The sequence below is a fragment of the Miniopterus schreibersii genome (genome assembly GCF_964146895.1).
Source record: "Miniopterus schreibersii genome assembly, chromosome: 14".
Taxonomy (NCBI): Eukaryota; Metazoa; Chordata; class Mammalia; order Chiroptera; family Miniopteridae; genus Miniopterus; species Miniopterus schreibersii.
Window position 1 is genome coordinate 26,358,268 of NC_138114.1, and position 17,419 is coordinate 26,375,686.

General features: G+C 42.1%; 1 protein-coding gene across 1 annotated transcript in view; it reads left to right on the top strand.

Annotated features, from left to right (window-relative positions):
* The window catches only part of CCDC6 (coiled-coil domain containing 6), a 99,832-nt gene extending 82,921 nt beyond the window's left edge, over positions 1-16,911 (top strand). Inside the window, exons 6-9 of the mRNA XM_081157557.1 lie at positions 513-669; positions 3,177-3,277; positions 11,494-11,618; positions 12,661-16,911. Coding sequence (XP_081013683.1) covers positions 513-669; positions 3,177-3,277; positions 11,494-11,618; positions 12,661-12,855 — 578 coding nt within the window. The 3' untranslated portion in view covers positions 12,856-16,911. The remainder of the gene's footprint in view (positions 1-512; positions 670-3,176; positions 3,278-11,493; positions 11,619-12,660) is intronic.
* The last annotated feature ends 508 nt before the right edge of the window (positions 16,912-17,419 follow it).

Genomic DNA, 17,419 nt, shown 5'->3' on the forward strand with positions numbered 1-17,419 from the left:
CGAGCATGTTGTCGCAGACCGGCTGTCGGCGCGCCTGCCCCCAGCGCAGCGTGGGTGCGCTCACAGCCTGGTGGGCTCCCGTGGGTGACCGGCCACGCCGTGTCTGGAGGTGGGGGCAGCAGGATTGTTGCCCAGAGGGGAGCCCGTGGGCTGGGTCCGTTTCCCTGGCTGGGCCGCCTCCCCTCTGAACCCCAGCAACGCAGGGAGCCCTGGTAGCCGCTGAGTCCAGACTCAGCTGCCCCCCCACCCTTCCTCCACCCCGGGCACTTAAGCAAGGAAGGGGAGTGAAGATGCCCAGACTCCCAACGCTGATTTTTGTATTTTTTCCTAAATGCAGATCATTGGTAGACTTTGGTGCTTGGGGTAAACTTTAAATCCAGATTTAAAGTGTGGGCGAGGGGGAACCCGTCTTGGAACAGTCCTCGTCTGTGGCGAGGAGCCGGACCGCCGGCTTCTGGGCGAAGGGCTGTGCGAGGGCTCGACTCGGCTTCACCCAGAGCCCTGCTTTTCAGACTCGGAGAAGATGGCGCAGTACCTGGAGGAGGAGCGGCACATGCGGGAGGAGAACCTGAGGCTGCAGAGGAAGCTGCAGAGGGAGATGGAGAGGCGAGAGGCCCTCTGCCGCCAGCTCTCCGAGAGCGAGTCCAGCCTGGAGATGGACGACGAGAGGTGTGCACGTGGCTGAGGAGCCGTGTTCTGGTTTTGGTTTTTTGTTTCTTCTTTATTTTTTTTAAAGTCTACTAGAGGTCTCTCTTTACGTCCTGTTAGATGTGGAAGGAGAGGGCTTGAGCATTCACTTGTGATCACGCACACCACTGCATCAAAGTGGCTGCTGAGAAGGGGTAAATGAGGAAGACTGACCATTTTCCTTAAACCCAAAAAGATGGGGGGAAATTCCCTTTCCAGAATTATTTGGTCCGGAGAGGTGTGGAGACGGGGTTAGGTGTAGAGAGGCAGAGTTCACATTTGTTGATGAATTTGTCTAATCCTGTGTTATGTCTGTTTAAAGTATGGGAGCATCTGAAGCCGTAGATACGGGTAAGCTGGCCATGGAATAGCCCGAGGAAACATATACACAGGTTGAGAGGGTCAGCAGGAGACGGGAGGTGTTGAAAGCCCGAGGCCTTGCCTTAACGTGCGCAGTAACTTTGGAGCCTTTTTGCAGTTACTTTTAGAAAATACTGCCGTGCATTTACCTGCTGAAGCGTATCATGAAACTTCCTGATTTCCCGCTGAGAAATGGGCTGAAATAAGAGTCATCCTTTGGTTAACTAGAGGAAGTGGTATCAGCACTTCTCTCTCATCCAGCCTTTCCTCCCCCTCCCCTCTTCCTCTTTCCACCCCACCTCTGTACTTGGGAGTAAGGTGATTGTTGAGATAAGCAACACATCCAACTTGGAAAAACTGTTTAGTCAGCAGAGAAACCCTGGAGTTGGGGAATTAGCCTGTGTCAGAACCAGATCATTTCTGCAAGGAAATGTGTCTGCATCAGGGGCGCCCCGGCCTTACATGGGGTATCGCAGTGTGGGAGGTGAGACTGAGCTTCCCCAGGGGCCCCTCTATCAGGACCGAGTAGCCAGTGTCTGAGACCAGGGTCTGCTAGTGCTGTGATGAGTTGTGCAGGCTGTGGCTGTCTGAATACATTGCTTGAGAACACAGGGGCACTATCACCACAGTGGCACTCTGTTCTTGTTTCTGTTACTGAGCCGATCCAGAGGGCTCACAAGGCTTTCGACCAATTGGCTGTGGCCAGTGGTATGATCATTTCAGAAAGTCCGAGATTTTCTGCAATGAAGGTCTGTAATTTTATAATTTAAAAATACTGTAAAAGCAGAGTAATGGGTCATCCTATTTACAATATCTGTATATATACTTCCTCGTTTGGAAAGAATAAAGAATATTCTTTTTCAAAAGTTTGCATCATTAAGCTATCATTCTTAAGTCCGAATTTCATTGATTTCTTTGACTGTCCCATTCTCTCTGAAATCCGTATCCTCTGAAAACCATTTGGCTAAAAAAAGACATCAACCCAAGTGCTAAATACCTATTAACTACTTCATTAACAACCTTAAGACACAGAGCAGACTGTCTGTTAACACACAGGGTACCCTGTGCTTGATCTTGAGTCACATGTGCTCTGGAATTTCTTCCAACTATGGTGACAGTGCTAAAGCTACTTCAGGCTCCCAGATAAACATTTTCACCCAGAACTGGTATTCAGGATTCAGGCCAGGTTTGCTTTATCTTTTATACGTCAGATTATTTCAGGCAGGGTACAGCTTCCTAATAAAGATGTCTCCTCTCCCTACTGGAAATGCCACATTTGGGAGAGAGAAAATAGTCACTTCAGATGTCCACAAGTGTGTTTATTCCTTAAAAACCTTAAAAACGTAGCCGCTCACTGGATGGTAGAATATAAGAAGTCCAGCCTGGTGCCACCGTGGTGGCTGCTCTGGAGAGTAGAGGAAGAATCAGTGGCGGGGTACCTAGATGAGAGATGCACGTCAAATTCAGGAGCCTGGTTTTCTTCCAGCCGAATAAACCAGCGCAGAAATGACAGTGAAGTTCCCCTCGTGAACTGATTATCAGGGCTGAGATCTTCCCCAGCGTGCAGATCTCAGCCTGTTCCTTCCTTTGGCCATAAGGCCTCTGGAGGATAGCTTACTGGGAAGTCTCAGGCAGACATTTCTCCTCATCAGCCCTCTTTTAAGGGTCTTTTCTTATGTTCTAAAGTGTGACTTGCAAATGATTGACATCCAGTTCACAGGAAGACATGTCTTTAAGCTTTAATTTGATCACATAAACCTCAGAGGGCTTGTTCAGTTTTGTTTCAAATAACAATTTAAATGTTGGACGTGTCTGTAATTCTTGGGACAGTGTAAATGAATGTCCACATAGCTCTGTGTGAGGGAGAGAAGCCCGGTCCTCTCTGTTGTGTGGTGCAGCTCCGTCCCCAGGTCCCCATCCTGAGCTAGGACGCTAGGACATCCAGAGAGAGGTTTGCTGAGCAGCGAGCAGTGGGAGTCCATTTCATACATGTCTCCCAGGTACAGCATCGCTCTCTACACATTCAGGAGTTGGACCTTGAGATGTGAGCCCCAGGCATTTTCTCATCGGGGCTCTCTTAAGAACTGTTGAAATGCAGGTGGTCCTGATCTTCTCCCTCTTCCTCTTAGGTGTTTTAACGAGATGTCTGCACAAGGATTGAGACCTCGCACTGTGTCCAGCCCGATCCCTTACACTCCTTCTCCAAGCTCAAGCAGGCCTATATCACCTGGTGAGTACGTGTGCTCGCTCCTCTGGGACTGGTTTCTGGCATCCTGAATACGTTCCCTTCTAGCATATAAACGTGTAAACAGAGAGAGAAGGGTCATGTGTTTTTGAGAAACATAAAAACAAATCACTATAAAGACTGAGCTTTAGCTAATCATTTTTAAGCCTGAATGTTATAGTGCCAACTGGTGTGTTTCTTTAGGGTTTTTTTGTTTTGTTTTGTTTTGTTTTAACCTAAAAGGAACTTAACTCCCCAAACTGTTTTTAAAAGCCTGTCTTTGACTCTGATTTTTAGTGCCGATGCATTGACACAACCATGGGTAGATTTTTAAGATGCATCATAGCTTGTCTTTTATGGGTTCTTTCATTATATTTTACCTATATTATCTCATTTTTATTCGCCAAAGAATTAACGTAGGCATCATTTTTCCCATATTAAAATTGAGGAAGCGGTCATTCCAAAGCTGCTGGTCACATGGCCAGGGGAAGTGGTGGGGAAAGGCATGTCTTGTTGCAAAGCCTATGTTCTTATATCCTGATATTTTCAGTGATCGTGAGTGGGACTAGGGCCTCGTAGCCAGGCCATGCTTCTGGCTTTGCTCCTCAGAAGCCTCTCCGTCAAAGGCGTGCTTGTCTTTATCTGACCCCAAAAACTCTCTCCCTGGGGTCTCTGGCTCCAGTACCAGCACAGCATGGGGCTGTCAGGCCGGGAGGGCAAGTCAGTGATCCAGCCAGAAAGAAAGAACAGGGTGGGCAAGGTTGGCGAGTGGAGTGGAGGGAGGAGGAAAGAGAAGGTAGCAGGCCAAAGATCGAGTCTTGTCACTGAAGCGAAGAGACTGATTTTTCTTGAGCTTGCTGGTAACCAGATTTTAAATGGGGGTGTGTGTGTGTGTGTGTAGTGGGGAAAAGTGGAGAAGCTGTTTCACAGCAGAACAAAGTGAACTGACTGATTGGAAGGGTGGCGACAATAAAGGTTTTGTGGTAAGTAAAAGAGCCTAGTGTTAGGGTGACATCTCATATTTATTGTCTGTTAAAATAGTTGAAAACGAGGGATGCCTTCAGGTTGGTAAAGGGGAAATGCTGCAGTAATGCAGGCAGCCAGAGATAAAGTGTGAGGTAGAAATGGCTTGGTTTTGTGAGTTTAGGATCCAGCCAAGCTCCATGGTCCTGTTATTTTTTTTTTTTTTTAAGAGGTGAAATCCAGAGAAAGTCCTACAGCCAAGCATGGCAGCGTTTGTCCACTCAGGGCCAGTGTGCTATCCCTGGCATCCAGCAGCATAAAGAGGGGCTGTTTGCAAACCAAACGACTCTCTGTCTTGATCTATGTCATGGTCATCACCCATGTTCTTGCCCAAAGGATGTTCCTGGAACTGTTTCTCCTACTTTCCAGTGGCATTTAAGTCTCTCCCAAAGCTTCCCTTCTTAGCTGCCTCTCAGTTTTCCCCAAATAGCATGTGGGTTTCGTTACCATGATACAGGCCTTTTCTGCTTTCTGATTTATTGACTTAAAAAGGGAAGGCATAAGTTAGGAAGAAGCCTTTATGGTTGATGGGTGATGCTAATTCATATTATGTGTAGTTTAATGTTCTAACTATTTAAACCTAAAGAAATCTTTAGAGGCATGTAGTTTCCAGTTCATTAAATATAGTGTTGTGGTCATTGAAAAAAAAGGCAGACCTTTGGCAATATTAACTTCTATTATAACAAATATTCTGTAAGAAGATCTTACTCCATTTTCATAATTGTGACTTTCATCGCACTCTGTCCTTGTAGCATGGGGCTTGCTTGTATAGATAGGCTATTTGGTTTTCCCTTAAACTACGTAATCAGTAATATCTAGATTTTTTTTCTCCTTTCAGCCAGGCTAATGAGAACATTCATATCCTATTTTAAGTTCTATAATAGCACCAAAGTAGATTTTTATCTCCTATTTGACAGCAGTATTACTCGTATTCTAGTCCGTTCCAGTCCTATGTATGGTGCATCAGCAAAACCTGAATTTCACTTCATTTTTTGTTGGAAGAGTTTGTGGTTCTCAGAAATAAGAATATCTAATCACTTCCTGAGTGGAATGATGCTGTTCCTCTAGTCTTTATTTCCATTTTAAGCACTTTGGTTCTTCTCCCTCCCTTAGCATTTGATATTGGCTAATCATGCATTTTTATCAACTTTTTGAGATATTTGAATCCTGTTTCACAATTTTAAAAATAAATTTCTTAGGACTTAGGAAAGATCCTCTTATTCATTATATGTGGACTTGTATATGTAGATTATCCATGGGGAAGTATTACTTTTCAATAATTATTTTTCGGTCATCCATTATTTAATGCAGCCTAAGAAAGAGACATTTCCAATTAGTATATTTTAATGTGCCTACATCAGAGATGAAGAATAACGAAGTTTCGAAAAAGGTGTGCACCCCACTAGCAACATGCACACCCACTGCCTAAATCATGGTTTCTAATTCCATTCTCCAGTGGAAAGAACTAGGGCTCCTTGGAGAAATGGATGTTTGTAGGGCTGGGGCAGGGGATATACAAGGTGAACCTGGAAAAGCCTGGTAACAGAAGAATTTCAATAATTTGCATAGATACTCGACCCTCAGGAGATGGAAGTAACTTCCCACTCTTTAAGTGTGGGCTGAGCATTAGGGACTTCCAAAAATGCAGTGTGGAAAGGGAGAAAAAAGGAGTAACTTTGCAATGGGGAAGCTTGACAAACACTGCATTGGCCAGGCGATCAAGGTCAACATCGACAATGCTATGTCATGTTGGTGCTATGTGCCCTTGATATGCTGCGTGCCTCTGTGGTCTTTCTCCCCAGAACCCAGAACCTCAGTCTACCCATGTGGTAAACATCAGGCACGTCCCAATCGAGGGACAGTCTGTTTAAGAATATCTGATCCTCAGCGGTTGAGCGTTGACCTAGGATCCAGGTGATGGGGGTTCGATTCCCTATCAGGGCACATGCCCGGGTTGCGGGCTCCATCCCCAGTCGCGGGCATGCAGGAGGCAGCTGATCAATGACTCTCTCATCATTGATGTTTCTATCTCTCTCTCTCTCCCTCTCCTTTCCTCTCTCTGAAATCAATAAAGATATATTTTTTTAAAAAAAACAACCTGATCAGTACACCTCAGAAGTGACAAGGTCATCAAAAACAAGGAAATTTGAGGAACTGTCTCAGCCAAGAAGTGCCTTAGGTGACAACACCTAAATATAATGTGGTATTCTAAATGGGATCCTGGAACAGGAAAAGGGCATTAGTTAGAAACCTCAGGAGATACAAATAAAGTATGGACCTGAGTTGAATAATGTATCAGTATTAGTTTATCAGTTGTGATGAATGTACCGTATATTAACATATAAGATGTTAGTAACAGGATTCTGAGTGTGGGGTATACAGGAACTCTATCTTACTAGTGTTGCCACTTTTCTGTAGACCTAAAATGATTCTAAAATTAGAAACATATTTTACAAAAGCCTACGGAAGTTAGATGAGAGCACCTAGTCATAGAAGAGAGAGGGTACTGAGAAAAGCCTCCCGTCTGATCCTGAAGCAACTCTAATATATAGAGGTTAAGTATATAGAGGGAGGGAAAGAAGATTGGAAAGTGAAAGGAAAGTTAGTATGTTACTGAAGTTAAGACAAAGCATTTCAAGGAGGAGTGGTCAGCTCCATGAGATGTTGCTCCAAAGTCAAGTAAAATCAGAAGTGGTGGTAATTGCCGCCGGCAACAGGCAGACACTGCTGACCTTAGAAAGAGCCGTCTTGGTGGAGTGGTGGTGAGGGAGCCAGGTCAGCGAGAGTTACAGAGGAAATCATATCTGGATTGTATGAATTTTTACAAAGACAGTGTTTCCATGTATGACTTGTGTAACTAAAAAAAAAAAGGTGTCTGCCTTTAGTTTATTTATATATATTTTTTCTTTAGCAAACATATATCAGAAAATTTGGGGGCAATCAGAAGGGTATAGAGAAGTGGAAATAAAATCATCCAGAATCCTTTTATCCAAAAGTGGTGTTAACATTTTAGTTTTCAAGTGGCTCCTCTCTCTACCCCTACTTCTTGCAGTTTTCCTTTAGGAAGTTGGTTTTATATGGATTATACATTTTTGTATCTTGCTTCATTTTGCTTAGTGGTGGGGTTTTTTTGTGTTTTTGTTTTGTCATGAATTGCTTTTAATTAATTATCTTCTAAATTTGCAGTCTTGCACTTGTGGACAATGAAGTCAAGATTTTTACTTTAATTAATGCATTTCTGTATCAGAGCAAGAGAAATTTATTCCAGCAATAGCTTCGTGAAGCCATAGTATTCTATTTAAGTAGGTTGGTGTTTGGGGGTTGACGGTTTCAACCCAGTTTGGGCGTCTTTTGGATTTGTATTCTTTATTATGTTCCTGGGTCAGAGGGTCAGATGCATGATGATTAGGACTTAATGGAAAACAAAGGTTAGTAAGACACCGTCTCTGGCCTCTCTGAGCTTGTAATCAACCCCAGGGTCTGGGAAGTGTGGGGGAAATATAAGAATAAGAAACTCTTAGTACAAGTCCAACTGAATTTTATATATTTTATATCCCTTAAAAAGTTTAGTAGTTAAACTGTAGTACACCTACTTCATGGACTACTACTCAGCAATAAAAATGAACTAACTTGACACATGCAATTAATTTGGATGGATTACAAGGGTGTTGTGATGAATGAAAAAAGCTAATCTCAAGGGTTCTATAATCTATGATGCAACCCTTATTTCTATAACTTTCTCAACATAACAGAAATGCAGTGATGGAGAGCAGATTAGTCCTTGTCGGGTTAAGATTAAAGGAACTAACACAAAGGAGTTTCTTTGTGATGATGGAACAGTTCTGTGTCCTGATTGTGGAGAGTTACTCGAATTTGTACATGTGATATAACTACATTGATCTGTACACATACATACACACACAAAGAACACAGTAAAAACAGGTGACATGCAAGCAGTCTGTACCTTGGTCGCCTGTATTAGAGCAGCGCCAGTTTCCTGGTTTTGATAATGTGCTGTGGCTATGTAAGATGTCATTCGGGGAAGCTGGGGCAAGAGTACATGAGAACGCTAGTATTTTTGCAGTTTCTTATGAATTATAAACTTTTAAAATATATTATAATCAATTAAAAAAACTAAGTAGTTTAAAATGAAGTTCAAACATCAGCGAACTACCAGCTTAGAGAGCTTTCAACCACCTTGTGAGGTCACTACGATAATCTCATTTTACAGTTGAAGGATTAAAAGCCCATAGTCACTCAATACCAAGTGGCTGAACTAGAGTCTGAGATAACATGGCAGACTCTGTATCTGGCTCTTTGCCTCTTTAAGAAGACTGAGTGAGGTCCTGGTTGACAGGGGTGGGGGTAAGGGGGTGGAAGACTCAACTTAAGTCCTGTGGTGAAATGAAGGTATCCCAGGCCAAGGGCATGGTATGAACTGAGATGTGGGTGTCAGAATCAAGAGTGATAAATAAGGTCACTGGTTCTTAGCACCGGCTGACCTGGGACCCTGTTTCCCATAGACTCTGATTCATTTGATTTGGGTTGATCAAGGGCTTTGAGATCCACTGACCATCAGGAGATAGTTTGGAACCAAATGCATAGGCCTTTATAATAGCCAGAGAAGATAATTTTTTTTTTTTTAAATTTAGGTGGACAATAGGGAGACTTTGAAGATTCTTGATTAGCAGTTTAACATAATAATAATTAACCATGTAATATTAGAAAATAGGCTATATCTTATTTTTGTTATTATGAATTGAACTCTCTGAGCTTCTCTATCTGGGAATAAGGATCCCCTTTCATAGCCTTTCTCTTAAATTTCATCACTTTCATAAGAAATAGGCTTAGGATTGTATATTCCCCAAAGCTCTTCAAAGAAAACCTCTTTTTCCCTTCTCCCAGCTGAACAAAGTCCTTGCCATACAAATAAACATTACAGTTTATGGCCACTTACCTCCCAAAGCCTTGTACTTTACCCCAGGCCTTTGTTTTGTAAATGTGAACCAAATACCCGCAATCAGAAATGGAAATATTTCAGAGAGAAAGCAGCGCTAATTGATAGTCAAAATAAGAAATGAAACGAACCCTTCATGTTAGATGTGGAGGGCACAGGCAATTCGGGGACAAGACAACTAAAGGTAGGCTTAGTGGCTGCATGTCTCAGTCACAGAAGCCCAAAGACAATATGGGAAAGCTTCCAAAACGGCTTCTTGTTTCTGTGTAATTCAGAAAAAAGTTAAGTGGAGTTCACGTTGCTTGGCATCCAACAGCTGGTCTTAGGTACCCAGTGATTGACAATAGATACCTCTATCCAAACTCCCCACATCCCTCCTTTGTTTCCATTTTTATTGCATTCATTCATATGGAGCTTGCCCTGTGCTAGATAACCTGGTAGATGCTGGGAACGCAAAGATGTGAAGATAGCCACATTTACGCAGTGATAAATAAGTGATGACCCGGACCACGGGACCATCGCCTCACTAGAAAAGTCCGTGGCTGCTTCAGCTGCACGTGGGTGATGACCACGTTAGAAATGTTGAAAAATACAGCTGTTGGGACCTCAACCCAGCAGTATCTGATAATGAGGAGAGGCGGGGCATGTGCATTTATAAAACACTTTGGAGATAATTCTCAGGTCCTAGATGAAGACTAGAATATTATAGTGCACTTGGGCTTGTTTCTTTCTTAAATATCAGTTTGTTTTGGGAACCACTGGCATATATAGGGCTTTTGTTTTCTTCATGGAATATGCTAAAGTTGCAAAGTTCTGTGGTGGTTTTTGTTTACCTTATGGCTGCAACACACGTGTACACACGCACACAGTGGTTTTGCCTCATATCTCCTGGCAGGGCCTGACTTTGTTTTTTAACAGATTTTAACTGCATAACACACAGGGTTGTATAGCATATCTCTAAAACGTATTCTTCTTGTATAATTGAAACTTTTGCCCATTGAACAGTTCCTTATCTCTTCCTTGTTCTTTGCGACTGGCTTATAACATCTTCACGGTTCATTCATGTCCTGTTTAACAAGATAGCATTTTCTTTTCAAAGGCTGAATAATACTTCACTGTACGTATATGCCACATTTTCTTCAGTCACTCACCTGTTGATGGACGTGGATCTTGGCTATTGTAAATAATGTTGCAGTGAGCATGGGGGCACAAATTTCTTTTCAATATCCTGATTTCAGTTCTTTGCATAAATACCCAGAAGTAGAATTGCTGGGTCGTGTGGTAATGCTGTCTTTAATTTTGGGCAGAACCTCCATATTGTTTTCCATAGTGGCTTCTCCAAAGGCTACATTCCTGCCAAGATGCACAATGGTTGTAACTTCTCCACATCCCTTGCAAACACTTACCTTTTCCTTTTTTTTATAATAGTCATCCTGACAGGTGGAAGGTGATACCTCATTCTGGTTTTGATTTGCACTTCCCTGATGACTAGTGATGTGGAACATCTTTCTCTATGCCTGTTGGTCATTTGTATGTTGTCTTTGGAGAAATGCCTAAGTCCTTTGACCTCTTTTTAATTGGGTTATTTATTTGTTATTGAGTTGTAGGAGTTCTTTATATAGTTTGGTACTAATCCCATACCTGGTACATGGTTTGTAAATATTTTCTCCCGTTCCATAGGTTACCATTTGTTAATTGTGTCCTTTGCGGAGCAGAAGACTTTTTAGTTTGATGTCTGCTTTTGCTTTTGTGGCTCTGCTATTTGTACCATGTCTGAAAAGTCATAGCCAAGACCAATATCAGGAAGCTTTCCCCTGTGTTTTCTTCTAGGGGTTTTATAGTTCCAGGTGTTACATTCAAGTCCTTAACCCATTTTGAGTTGATTTCTGTGTATAGTGTAAGATAGGAGTCCAGTTGTATCCTTTTGCGTGTGGTAGATACTCAGTTTTTCAAACACTACTTGTTGAAGAGACTACCCTTTCCCCATTGTGAATTCTCAGCACTTTTGTTGAAGGTCATTTGACCATGCATGGAATTATTTCTGGATGCTCTATTCTGTTCCAGGATTTGACTTTTACATCCCTTGTTATCCAGCAGGCCATTGAGTGAGCCCACCATGCTTCTCACCTGTTTTCATTTTTGTGGGTGACTGAAAACTTCTGCATTTTGAAGCTTCCTAGGTGGTTGATAACACCAGGTAATTTGAGTTTGAAATAATACTTACAATGTTGTTATATTTCAGGTCTTTCATATGCAAGTCACACAGTTGGTTTCACGCCACCAACTTCTCTGACAAGAGCCGGAATGTCTTACTACAATTCCCCGGGTCTTCATGTGCAGCATATGGGAGCATCTCACGGTATCACAGTAAGTCTCCATGGGCTGGGAAGCAGCACTTCACTCCAGATGGTGGTATCACTGGTCCTCCTTAGCAGACCAGGATTGATGCTCTTAGACATTCACCTTTCTTCCTCCCTCCCTCCATCAGTTCACCTTAAAAACTATAGAGACTTCCTGAAAGTTTGACATTGAATTCTGGTGTTGACACTAAACTCCATCCCTGAAACAAAATTTCAACTTTGCTTTCTTTGAAAAATAGCCCTTGTGAAGTGTAGTTTGAACTCTGGCCAAAACCTTGATTGAAGTCTGGCCAACTCCCTGCCATAACAAATTATTGTTAGTTGCCATAATGTCTAAAATATTTATTGTCTCCACCTTCATAGTTCACTGGCCCTCAGTATTCTTCCTGAAATTAACCTTGTTCCTAGTTTTACTCAGAATTTTTTCTCCTGAAATTAGAAGGAACCTTAAATGCATCTGGTTCAAACCTCACGCAGGAGATTTTTTTTTTTCTTTAGAACTGGTTATTTCATTGACTAATAGAACAATTGGAAAGGTAGCTTAATAGGGGTTTGAGAACAGGAGAGCATTGAAGGTATTCCCAGTAAGGGAATCTTTAAAAGAAGAAACTTATCCCAAAGCACGTAAGATCTTTCTGAAGCTGTTCTGCTAGTTTGATGGGCTCTATGTAAAAGCAAAACTGTTTTGGTTGAGCTTAAGCTTTCAGGATATTGAAAACTTTTTAGTGCTAGAAGGAACTTGGGACAGATTTAAGGGAGGATGTGACAGCTGTGTTTCAATTTCAGGACCATCTCATTGATAGGGGACAAGTCCATTAGTTTGGTCAATGCAAGTTACATAATGATTTTGCTTTTTCATAGGTGTAGGTGTAAACTCTACCTTATTTATGTTTCCGTTACTCGTTTAGAAACCAATAGGGATAGATAAGGGAATTGCTGGTTTCTTATCTTTGATGGTCAGCATTTCACTGGCCTCAGCTCTGAGTCAGGCTGTGGTAGAAATGAGCTGTCTGTCCCTAAACTGACTACTGTTCCTGTCCTTTCTACAGAGGCCTTCACCACGGAGAAGCAACAGTCCTGACAAATTCAAACGGCCCACGCCACCTCCATCTCCCAACACACAGACCCCGGTCCAGCCGCCTCCGCCCCCACCTCCACCACCCATGCAGCCCACGGTCCCCTCAGCAGCCACCACGCAGCCCACCCCTTCGCAACATTCGGTGCACCCCTCCTCCCAGCCTTAATGCATGTGCTTAGTCTGAATCTCATGTTGGGACTCGTACAGTGGAGCCGTCTACTCAATGCCAAAGGCTTCCTCCCCTGGCATATTTGGATCTGACTGATTTGCACTGAGGTTATCTAGGCTTCACTATTAATTGTTGTAAATGTTCATTGGAAACGCAGCCAGTGTTGTGGGTTACAACACTAATCAGACGACCCTTTCCATCAGTGTTTTACTTGAATCGACACGTACGTCCATTCCCCGCCTGGAACATCTGCTATTCGATGTTTGGTAATTCAGCAGCAGTGTGCAGTTTTTTGCTTGGCCCCAGAGCTTCATTTTCCTGGCTTTTAGGTTTGTAAAATAAAAAGGGATAACTTTTTTATATTTTTTTTCCATGAATTTGCAGAAAATTACTGAGCTGTTCTTACTATCCCCCCATTGCCATGTTGTTTACCAAACATACCAATAATTCAGCACTACAGTTCAGACCTTTGGAGATCTAGCTTTCAGTGCAGAATGGGAAGTTAGATGCATCAGTGCCCAAGACAATACACTGTTCAATAGAGCTTTCTACAGATACGCTTTTTATAGGTTATTTTCAGTGTATATCAACATCCATGTCTCTTGTAAAACAGTCAAAAGTGATGGATCACGTGGCTGTACCTTTCCCACCTATGCGGGATGGATAATTATTGTATATTAAAGTGTGATTCTTTCTTTGTCTTTAATGTTAATCTACCCAAACTGGCCCCCTCTCACATGAGTCCATAAATGTTGTCCTCCTACCGTGGTTGCGATGGCTGATTAGAGCGTGCTATTTGATTTCTGCTGCAGAAGGCAATGCGATTGTAACAAAAACGGCTATTTTCCCTTTGCGTTCTTTATTTGTGTTCCCCTGAAATAGAGTTGAACAAATATTTTAAAGGTGCGAAATTATTAGAAGATACTATTTGAAATGAACATTATAGAAATATCTTGGCATAATAGCCACACAGTACTTTATTGCTTGGCAGAAAGAGAAGAGGTGTAGAGGAAAGTAGCACATTAGTATTGATGACTGCTTATTTCACCCAGTATAAGCAAGTGCAGTGTGTACAAAGAAGTATATTCTGAATACATTATTCCTATTCATTTAGCACAAATAAATCGTTTGGTTTCACGTTGAGGTGGAACACTGTGAGTCACTCTTAATATGGCAACATCTTTATTTTTGCTTTTCAGCAGTTACTGTTTTGTACTTTGGTAGTAAAGTGATTTTTACCACCTGTGTTTGCATATTTATATATGCTGTGGATGAAAATAACTTACTAGAGAATGTATATTTTATGATGAGAATGTGTATCTGTTGGATATAATCAGAGGACTAAAAGTTAATTTATCAGTAATTTTTAAGAGTCCATGTTTTGTGACAACCATCTCTAATAGCTAGCTCTTTATCAAATACACTCCTAAAAATAAGGAACCATGACATTGTAGATATTTAATATTGTACAGTATAGAAACCTCCATTTTTGCCTTTGAATGCATATTTAAGAGTTACAGAAAGAAAAAAGTCTTGTCGGATAATAGTGTTTGACTAGCATTTTAAGAACTTGAGAGTAAAAGCAACAATAGGATTCCTCACCTCTTCCTGCTTCCATCCCCCTAAACCGAGAATGTCACTCCTCAATTGTTTGGAAGAAATTGTACATCTATATAAATTTTATTTATAATGTGTGTGTAATATACATAATCATAGAACAGTTCTCAAATAGGAGGAGAAGTTTGGCATATTATTATTGAGGCTTTAGATTTTTAACATGATTAGACTGGGTCACGTGAAACCCGGGGATGTCACCAACAGCTCACTGTCCCTCCTGGTACATTGCCATTCCAAGGCATTCTGAGAGCAGGCAAACACTTGCCTTCATGGTACAGTTCTTGGTTTTTCTTATAGGAGAAATATGGTATATGTTTACAAGAATCTTCTACAAGGTTGTAGTCTTCATTGCTGTTGGATTAGTGTCTTGCACTCAAACAAGGAAGTCCCTAATGGAATGATCTCCCCTCTGCTTCCTGTCAGTTTAGTTACCTCCTGAAAGCACAAAAGTCACAAGATCGCCCTGTGGAGAATGACAGAGCACTTGGAGTGAGCAAACAGTTCCTGATCAATGCCTTTTAGAGACAAGGTTCTTGACATTCAGACTTCTGCCGAAATGTAGTGCTGGGTCCCCTGAACTAGTCATTTCATTTCAAAATAAAACACGGCTCCTTCAGACAGCACCTTTTCACCATAAATCTAACTTCCTCACCCAGCAGACCTTCAGAATTGATAGAACAAACACTACTACTTTGAATTGATGCCGTTACATGTCTTTTTAGTGTTTTATGACCCCGTGTGAAGCCTGCCGAGGCAGATTTCCCACCCCGAGCCTAGAGAGGCCAGAGCCCCCTTCCCTCCCAGTGGGAAGCTGACTTACCTCAGCCGTTTCTCATGGGGGCTGAACATGGTTACTGCCATTCCTGTTGCCCACTTGCCTGGGGTTTCTTGGGACTGACCCCCTTAAGGCCTTTGTATAATCAGTAGCCATCCCGAAGACAGGCGGGAGCTCTAGTAGCTTCAGTAGCTTCATTTTCCTGTCTTGCTGAGAGACCCTTGGCTACCACTGTGCTGCTAATAGGATAAGTAATCCATTGCCCGGCTGCCATGCCTTTTACACAAAACCAAATTAACTTAACCTAACCCCTGACACCTCTCTGGGCTCTGACCTGCTTTCTCTCAAGAGCATGCTGGCATTTTAGACAGAATTCTAGAAATTTGGCAGATGGTAGAAGTATTTAAGATTTCATTTACCTTGCTCCTTTGCTGATTGAAAGGAGCTTTAAATTCTGAGCTCCTGAGATCCCACAACCATGGAATGAATGTGTGACCAGATGTGGCTTTGACACCAAGTGCTGCTGCCCCTTTGTAATTGGCTTCTGATTTGACCTGAAATAATTGATAATGTGAATTTTTGTTACCTGTTCAATTGTAGGAAAATAGAATATGTATCACACTTTGTTAGGTAGGCACGAACAACTTTTCCTGCACGAAGCCTTGCTTGTAGCGGGTGCCCAGTAAGACAAGAAAAAGCGTAGTAATTTGTGCTTTGAGAGCTCAACATCTTTATCTTAATCAGTACAGAAGAAATATCTCTGTAACTTGATCTTCTGTCTTAGTACTTGTCTTATAGGTAACCAACACTGAAGACTTTGTAGTGATGACTACCAAAGAAATACACAGTAAAACAACCTTTTATTTCCAAATTATTAAAGAGCCAGCTATTGACGCTGCTACATGAGTTCCATACTCAAGAGCCATTGTAAGAAATTAGGGGTTTTTAGGTTTTTTGTTTCTAGGTTTCTTTTTTTTTCTCAATTAAAAAATAAATAAATAAAACATACACAGCTGTTAGCATAAAAGTATGGGGAGCATTTTCCAGAACGCTCAGCAGTTGTGGTTAACTGCCAAGCCCTGGTCGCCTCTCTTAGGCAATGGGAGGAATCCTATGTTCATGATAGCGTGGGTGCTGTGTGTGTGTGCACGTGTGCGTGTGTGCATTCATGCCTTAACTCGGGTTACTGCTCAACTTTAGTTCTTGACTTGGTCTGCACCGTCATCTAGATTGTATTGTACATCTCGATCTGAACTTAATCCTGGCGAAAACAAAGTTGCAGGCACAACAGTTCAAGAACGCATTCCTCCAGAAGAGTATTTGGTCAGGTTGACCCTGAGGCTGCTGTGGACTTTATTTGGAACTGAGCATGGAAAGCAAGAGTGGACTGTCAAATAGAAAGACATCAGCAAGGAAGAGAGGAGAGCCAAATGCTAGCGTGTCTTTTGCCTCTGGATATCCGTGCACTCTGTACGTTCATGATAGCTTGTCTACAACTTGACTAGGTTGGAGTTCTGGTAATAGTGGCAATCTTGACATTCTTGGTCAGAGTTTAGAGAGATGTAAGACTTCCAATTAATGTCTTATTTACTTTATGTTGATTAGTCTTTGATACATGTGCTGAATCAGAAACCTAAATAAAGATAATTTTTTAAAACGTACCTTGTGAGCCTTAAAATCTTATTTCTTTCTGGTCTTTGAGTCGGAAAATGAACAGTTTCCCTGTTGCTTTTTTTTTTTTTTTTAAAGGGTGTGAAACTTTTTTTTTTTTATATCTTTATTGATTTCAGAGAGAGGAAAGGAGAGGGAGAGAGAGACAGAAACATCAATGATAGAATCATTGATCGAGCCCACAACCTGGGCATGTGCCCTGACCAGGAATCGAACCCCGATCGCCTGGATCCTAGGTCGACACTCAACCGCTGAGCCACGTCCGGCCGGGCTCCCTGTTGCTTCTGATAGATATCTAACTCAGATTCTCAATGCTGTACTAAAGGCTACCTTAGAAAGGTAAACTTAACAAGAGAGCACAAAAGGGGCTGGTATTTTTGTTACTCTTCGCCCAAGGACATGCTTAAAGAGAGGGAGAGGGAGAGGGAGAGGAACCGATTGGTTGCCTTCCATATGCTCCCGACTGGCAGCCAAACCGGCAATTGCACCGGCCACCTC